Source organism: Dipodomys merriami, unplaced genomic scaffold, assembly GCF_024711535.1.
Source record: "Dipodomys merriami isolate MVZ:Mamm:240054 unplaced genomic scaffold, mDipMer1.0.p SCAF_10, whole genome shotgun sequence".
NCBI classification, from domain to species: domain Eukaryota; kingdom Metazoa; phylum Chordata; class Mammalia; order Rodentia; family Heteromyidae; genus Dipodomys; species Dipodomys merriami.
The window spans coordinates 23,397,285-23,405,938 of record NW_027202271.1 but is presented as its reverse complement, the minus strand read 5'-3'; the positions used below and the strand labels follow the sequence as shown (position 1 = coordinate 23,405,938).

Genomic DNA, 8,654 nt, shown 5'->3' with positions numbered 1-8,654 from the left:
AAAATCAAAGTGCAGCTTATAACCTCAAAGACTGATAAATTCTACATTAAAATTCTCCATAATTACATGAAAATATTCTTAAGGGGGAAAATGAAATGAAAACTATTTTTTTTAATAATTGTAGCCAAAAAGGGAAGGAGGGAAGACAAGGCAGCCAGAGTTGGGGAGGAAGAAGCACTGGGCCTAAAAACATCCATGCACTCAACAAAAGGCAATATTTGATTTAGTGAGACAGCACCCCACTATGTAGTACAGGCTGGACTTGTACTCACAAGGTAACCTAGGCACACCTGGAAATCATCCCCAGCTCTCCTAGTGCAGGGAGAACAGGGGTCACTGCCATATCTGCTTAATTTTGCTGTTATAGAAGAAACTCTTTTAAATTGTCTTTCATAATACTAAAAATTAGTAAGTTATTCGCCATCTTTTAATAAAGTGATGAAAAAGACTACCGTGTGAAGAACTAATTTTGATTGTGAATGAACAAAAAAATCAGAACCATAAAAAAGATATGAATTCAGAAAAGTTCATCTTGTAATTATATCAACAAAGATGTGACTTTGATTATATAAGCATTGTAATCAACTACTGATAATTGGGACTCAGCTCCTAAGTGCATTGTTAGATTTTCAAATATGTTGATGCAGATGGATGTATAGATTTCAAAATCCTTTTTTTTTTTTTTAATGAGTGAGAGAAGTCAAAGTTTTAGTCTTTCATATGAACAGTTTTAATGATGGGTTGAAGACTACCATAGTGAGAGAAATTTATGTCTGAGTTATCATCAGACATTGAACATATATGACAATGGCCAATGGTAATATTGCAAGCTCCCATTTCTCAACATTGTTAGGCGCTTTAAGAATACTAGAAACATTCAGCATAAGTAAGTGCCACAAGCAGAGTGTTGGCTTTTTCAGATTCCTTAGACTCACATTCAATTTCTCTTGCACAAGGAAAATTTATGCTGACGTAAAACTCTTTTAGCATATAAACATCTCCCTATCTAGGAAGCCTATTGTAATTTCAGAAGTTCCAGTATTTGTAATAAGTAGTCATGGTTAAAATTACATATGCTTGGCTTTACTAAAGCCTTTGTTATAGAATACAAAAAATTAAGACCAGACATATCATGGATCAAGAAAACAGTGCACCTCTTCAACAGAGATAAGGAAAGTACATTTTAAGGACTTCAAATGTCTAGACAAAAGCGATAATGGCTTTAAAAAACATAAAGAACAATATGGATGTTCAGAGAAACTTGAAATATGAGAATTATGGGAAAACTGTACTGATTAAATAAAATTAAGTATGGGTATTTGATGAGGTAAACAATTTTGAATCTCAAAAAACATTTTATGGTAGCATGCGATAAGCAAAAAAGTGGGACGGTGCCTGAATTTCTACATCTAATGTATTACAGTCTCTAGTTCTTATTTTTGTACAATTATAAATAATTAATATAGGACTCTCTTAGAATAACACTTTCCTTTTAATCCAAATTTAGGGCACGTGTGTTTATGTGTGTGTCACATAAATATATCATTATTTTGCTAATAAGAAAGTTTTATTAAAGCAATTATGACTAGTTAATAACTAGTATTATTTGGGATAATTTACATTCACCACAAATGCAGATAATTTAAAATTAATTTCATTTATAGCAAATGCAGTCTCTAATACATACTAAAATCATAACACAAATTTCAGTTAAATCTAATCTATTTATCATGTAGTGTTTACAGGCTAGTATCTCTATTTTTATCAATTTGGGGCTCTTGCACGTGTATGGGGAAGTTGTTCCCACTTTTAGATAAACTTGAGTTAAAATTTTGCTTCAGGCCCACTCTATTTTGTAATGTAAGGGGAATTTCTGAGCATCTTAGTACAGCAGATTTCTGTTTTCCTCCTTCCTTACATCATTAATAACTTTCACCTCATCTTTGGCTTGAATTCTAAAAGATATCATGTAGACAACATTCATGATAAAGAAATAATAGTCTCCCCTTTTCATCCCTTTCTTCCATTCATTTAAAGCCTAATATGGATCATTTTTATTTTATTTTACTAATGGTCTGAAATAGTCTAAGGATGAGAGGGTATTTTTGAAGGTGTTTGAAGTAAATTTCAATTGGTAGATCAATTATTTCCACAATTTTATAACCTCTGTATAACATTTCTTCCTCCCTGTCTCTTTCTTTCTCTCCCTCTCCACCCTTCAATCTCTTAAATAGTGTCTCACTAAGTAGCCTAACATAGTATGGCACTTACAATCCTGAGCCTCCCTGGGCCTCTGGAGCCTCTTGAGCCCCTGAGTGCTGCAGTTTCGTGTCATGAGCCATCATGCCCGGATCTTTATTATGCTTGATTGTTGTATTACACAGAGGAAGATGAGCTGAAAATAATTGTAAGGTGCATATCTGAACAAATCAAAGCTAAATGTTTTACTTATTGGTGCTGAGTATGTACCATAAAGTTGCTGGAACTTGGAACTAAGGAAGTCAAATATGAGTGACATGATTTTGTCTGAGATTTTTATGCATAATGTGAAGCACATCAGACTCCCTTCCTGATTGGACACAAAAATGATCCAGAAAGTGAATGGGGATGGGCCAGGACAAGTCCATACTCAATGTTCTATTCAAAAATTGTTAAGGAATATTTAAGGCTCAATAGTGAAAAACCTGGGGTGCTCACAAATAGCAGCACACGTAAATTAGGTAGTGATTATGAACTATTTTGGCATTTTACGACAAATTTCCTTTCATGCAATTTCATAATGGAGAATGGGGCTTAGAAATTTTAATGGTATGATTTGGCTTTGTGTTTTGAATCTGGTGTGCTTTAAGAAAAAACATATGTTCATCACTAATTATGCAGACATCGCTACAACTATGTTTCTCCTTTTACTTATATGACTATACAATAACAAAAGTTCTAGGTCAATATATTTTTCTCAGTATTTGAAAGATTCTCTTAAAGCATCAAATCCTCCCTGAAGTGCAAAGGGTAGGAAGAATAAAGAAGTAATTTATAATTGTGTTGGAGCAAATCTGAACCTGATTTATGTTGCTATTTCCAGTCTGTATGGCTGCATTTTTCATCATGTGTGTGTGGGAATTAATATGTACGTGTGTGTGTGTGTGTGTGTGTGTGTGTGTGTGTGTGTGTGTGTGTGTGTGTGTGTGTGTGTGTGTGTGTAACTTCATGCTGGGCTACTGCCACGTATGACTGTGGCTGACATTCCTAGCTGTGAAACTGCATTCTCCTTTTCTAACAAGTTAATAGAGTCCACATTGGAATTGAAGAACAGCAAAACAACTGTAAATTTGTTTGACTTGACTCTTCAGTAAGTACATTAACCACTCCCTAGGTCGAATCCATCATGTGGCATGTCCTGTACTAGCAGAGCTTGGAAAGGATCAGGTTACAGCCCTACACCTAAAACCTTTTATTTTGTTCTTTGTTTCTTCTAGGGCTTACTATCTGTATTATGTGTGAAGGATTTTTTTAAAATGATTATGATTGGAGGGATGGTATACAACAATAGCATTGCTCTTCTTATGACAAGTCTAGTCAGAGCTGAATACAAAAGCATTAATCATACAAAATAGCTAATTCAAGACTGGATGAAACAATTAAAAAAACCAACTATATACTCTCCTATTTTTCCTGATTCGTTTACTTATGATATTGGCACATCTTATTTTATTATTTGAAAAATACAAACATCCTTTCATACGCAAAATAAGCAAATGTTAATTGAAAAAAACTTGTATTTTATATGAATGTTATATATCTTATATTGCTTCTTAAATATCAGCAACATAGATAGTGCATAACTTTTGTGAATCAAAATAAAATCCTTTACGTTAACTATTGCAAAAGTTTGGTATCCAGGTACAATCTCATGAGAAATAAGAATTGTTCCTGCTTCTACTATACTGTAAAAGAAAAAAAATGAACAGCAGAGTTTGTTGGCTATCGTAAGAGTACTATCACTTCAGAAAGCACTAGGTGCTTTTTATTCATCATAATATTAAACTTCGGATTCGTAGGTATAAATATTGGTAATTTTGCTTATGGTATTTACAAGTTTTCAAAGCCAGGACCAGTCAAGTATTCGAAGGATTCCAATTTCCAGATGGTTTCGTGTAGTTAAGAAATAAGTAACTGCTAAATTATCCTGGGTTGCCATATTTGAGGCTCCTTATTATCCATGCCAAGTCACACAAACAGCCATAATTACTAGAAGCCTTTTTCAGTTGCCTGCCTATGCTCTCAGGCAGAGGGAAGTATCGCCAGTAGAGGGCAGAATTTTCAAATGTTGCCGTTCCTGAAAGGCTAGGCTAGGCATCTTCAGTGGCTGAGTAAAAGGCCTGCTTGTAGTTTGTTTTCTATTTTGCTTTCTAGGGAAGGGAGGAAGGAAGCTGAGCAAATTCTAAGTTCACTCAAGAAGAAAAAGAAAACATCCTTTATCAGCTGAACTTGTATGTATTACCATTCATAACAGTAATTGCATCACTGCTATGTGTGGGAACAAACAGGATTTGGTCTATTTATAAACCTGTCTTACTATAATTCAAGTTTATTCTCTTGGTATTTCAGTGCAACATTGAATCTGGATTGAGGACTAGTTAAAAGAGACAGTGGTTAAAAGAAAAAGAAAGAAGGCTATTTTTTAAATTATTTTCTAGATTAAGCACTATCATTTTTTTCTAGTCAGTAGATACAGTTCAATGCTAGAGGACATTCAGACTTGTTAATTTGATTAGCACATTAGGTAAGTGACATTAGGTAAGTGACGACTTGGGGTTGGTTCTGGTCTCTAGCACTGACTACTAAAGGTGATACTCAAGGAAATAGTGTGCGTGGATCCATTGGTCTTAAAGTGCTCAGAAATGATGGTACAGGAATGGATCTACTTATTATTTTACTCCTTCCTATTTATGCAAATTTTCTTTTTATAGAATCACCTGTGCTATAATTCATGTGCAGATCTTTAAAATCCACATTGTAAAACAGCATACAAATGTGTTTCTTTTGTATCCTTGGATTTTGTTTCACCTAGAAAATGACAATGGTAATTTTTTTAAAATTCATTTATCTCATTTTTACAAATGATCTGTTCACATATTTGTGTAATGGGGTGGGTGTGTGCATGTGTGTGTGTGTGTGTGTGTGTGTGTGTGTGTTTGTGTGTGTGTGTGTGTGTGTGTGTATGATGAAAGAAATAATTCCTCTCAATTCTATTTCACATTTTTATGTCAACTAAAAACTGAACTGTGAAGAGGTTTATTATATGAGATTAAACCTAATTTGAACTAATTGCCCAGGGGTTTTGGATCCAGATCTTTCTATAACCAGCAATGGAAATTACTGAAAGATGTTTAAATTCTTCTTTTAACTGCCACATCGTGCATCAAGGAATGGCAATGATGCACTTCATGAATTCTTTGTATAGATAATCTCAAAACTGAACTGCCCAAGTATTTTTTTAAAATTTATAGTTGTCATTCTGTTCTTGTGACTCCTGTTTCCACACATGCAAAAAAAAATCTTTCCAATAGTTTTAAAAAGAAAAACAAACTCCTATAAACAGAAAAATCAGAGAGGTGATTCTTATTAGATATTAGTTTCTCTTTCTGGCAGAACATTCCCTGGTTTGGAAATTTTGACGGTAACTTCATCTTGTGGAGCTTTGCTCAAGGGCTCAGTCTCTCTGGACTCAGGAGTATTTGTCTTCTTCCTTTCCAGTTCCTTCTTCCTTTCCTTATCAAGAAGTCTGTAGTTGATGGCATTGCCAATGAGCAGCCATAAGCTTGCAATTAACACGATGGCACCGCTGGCTATATACATGTATTTATAGTCTCCAGTTATATCCACCAACTTACCTATGAGACAAGGAATACTCTTTTAACATAGTAAAGCTACTAAATGATAAAGCTTTTATATAAACCCTTCCCCAAATTGCACATTTTATATTTATATCAAATTACTATTGATCAAGGAAAAATATTCTAGTCTAGGACATCTATAGATGTTTTGTAAAGGTATATAAGGCATCTGTAGCATTATGAATACATTCAGTTTATTAAGAAATAACCCCTCACCCGTTACCAAGAGAAACTGGGCATCTGTGAGTTTATATACTCAGAAATATGTAGAAGAACGGGCTATGTTTCCATATCCATGCATAAAGATAGAGATAGATTTACAGCATAGCTATTGAGATTCCTTTGTCTTAAGCTTTTTCTCTTCGAAAAAGAGGAAACAAGTGCATTGTTTAAGAAAGTCCCAGAGGCTTTCAGATAGTTCCTAACGTGGCTTAATGTTGACTGAATGTTTAGTATTTATCACTAGGCTGAGCACTTTGTCATAAGACCTCTTTGATCCTTATGATCTATCACCATTTTGAAGTCATCAGACCATAGTTACAGTCAGTGCATGACAGAGTCTATTACTATAATAGAGATCTCTCTGCATCACACTATTGTTCACTACTCTGCAAAGTGGTTTCACCAAGCATCCTAGTTAAGTGCTCTGCCATTTTCTGGGAAATCACAGGCTTTACTATGTCAATAGTACTGAGGCCAAAACCATCAGGAAAGACCTGTTTGTTCTGTTTAACCATTGAGACCATTTAAGAAAGAGCCTAGTGCCATAGCATGAAGGTTAGAACAGATAGGGAAGAATGATGAAACAGGTGATGTTTGTCAAGATACATTGTACTCACAAGCTGCCAGGTTAAATTGAATCCCCTTTGTACAACTACTAAATATATGTGTGTGTGTGTATGTGTGTGTGTGTGTGTGTGTGTGTGTGTATGCATTGTATATATGTGTGTATAAACATTTCTAGCTAATACTTAGTTTTGCTTAATTTTAATCATTATATGTGCAAAATTTGATGCACACACACACACAGCGTGTGCATACTACTTATCAAATGCATTCTAAGAGGTTCCAATGTAGAGCTTGGAAGTCCGTGTCTTTAGTTAAGATCCTCTAGCATTCTGACTAGAGTGTTGTCAGTTGCTTCATATTCAATTTAGCTGCTTACAATACTTACTATTTAAATAATATTTTTAATTAGAAGAGGATAGAATAAGCTTGTTTAACTTAACAAGACATAAGCATAATCAATATTGCATCCCATTTTTGTTTTTCTAAAGTTAGTGAACATTTCTGTTCCTACAACAGTTGTTTGTAAATGCTCACAGTCCAGTGAGGACTACAAGATTCCACACCCTTTACAAATGCAATGTCACTTCTTTATCCATGGAGATGGATAAAGATCTTGTAAATTGTGCTACTAGTTATAAATCTCACCTAAATTCTCAAGTTAGATTAACTAACGTTCTTATTACATGGAGCCAGACTATAAAAAAATTAGCCTTAAAATCAACTATGTGATTTTTAAAATAAGTGAGTAAATCTGAAATTAAACTTCTCCACGGACTTGTAGGCAATTAGTATTACACAGGTCACGTGGTTGCATCTTGGTGTTGCTTTCCGTTTTGAGAAATATTCTTACCAGCAATAGGAGGGCCAAGCAGAACTGGGCCACATTCTATAATGGTGGTCAGTCCTACAGCACTGGAAAACTTGGTCGCACCCACGAGGTCCATGAGAGTTTCAAAGAGAACGCTACTAACACTTCCAAATCCGTAGCCAAAAAACACGGCATAGAGCACTAGCGTGGTGTAGGACTGGGCCAGAGGGCACAGGAGGTGGCATAAGCCGTTGAACATGACCGCTAAACTTAAGAAGTACTGGATCCGCGGTCGGACCAATTTGGAGTTTGCAATTAACCCTCCAAGAGGACGAGCAAACATATCCACAAAAGCCATCACAGACAGCAGAAAGGCAGCTGAGTACTCATCTATTCCCCTGTCTTTCGCATAGGGAGCCAAGAAGATAACGGGAGCAAAAAATCCCAGAAACATAATAACATTTCCAGATAAATATATCAAAAATCCTCGGTGCTTGAACAGGGATAAGTCTAAGTATTTATTGATTTTTTCGCTTGCGGATTTCTTTGTTTTGGTCTTCTGCATACTTGGATCTTCTTTGCTTATGTCAGTCTTATTTGGGGGCTTAGTTTGTTTGGGGCCAATGGGTCTCATGAGAGCCCCAGCCACACAGGCATGCAAAAATATAGCTGCTAAAATCAGGAAGCCGCCCTTCCAACCATAAGTATTAGAAAGGAACTGATTGAAAGGAGCCAATGTACTTAAGAAAACAGGACTTCCGGCCATGGCCAGCCCATTTGCAATAGGTCGTTTCATATAGAAATATTTGCCAATTATTGTCAAGGCCGGTTGCAGGTTGAAGGCTAAACCTAAACCTAAAAGGAACAAGACAAAAGGGAGAGGAAAGAAATACAAACATATTACGCCATTCACAAAAAGACACGAATCTTCAATAGGTCTGTTCAAGTGGATAATGCAAAGCCACAAAGGCAGTAACCGGGAGTAAGGATTAAACAGTACAAGTATAAATGCAATTATAAAACACTAAAATGGTTGCTTGGACACCCAATATGCCTGCTGTTTATTTCTTCAATTTAAAGTATAAGGATAAAAGCAATGTACAAAAGAAAATCATAGGATTGAATGAAAGGAGGATAAAAATATTAGTTATTAATTAAAA

The 8,654-nt window shown here is 35.2% G+C and overlaps 1 protein-coding gene across 4 annotated transcripts in view; it reads right to left on the bottom strand.

The window, feature by feature from the left end:
- Positions 1-664: 664 nt before the first annotated feature.
- Positions 665-8,654, bottom strand: part of Slc16a7 (solute carrier family 16 member 7) — a 144,716-nt gene continuing 136,726 nt past the window's right edge. For all 4 annotated transcript variants that reach the window (XM_069987744.1, XM_069987728.1, XM_069987734.1 and 1 more), the window contains 2 exons: positions 7,537-8,349; positions 665-5,894 (listed from right to left, as the gene is read on the bottom strand). In XM_069987744.1, the coding sequence (XP_069843845.1) occupies positions 5,626-5,894; positions 7,537-8,349 (1,082 nt within the window). In that variant the 3' untranslated portion in view covers positions 665-5,625. The remainder of the gene's footprint in view (positions 5,895-7,536; positions 8,350-8,654) is intronic.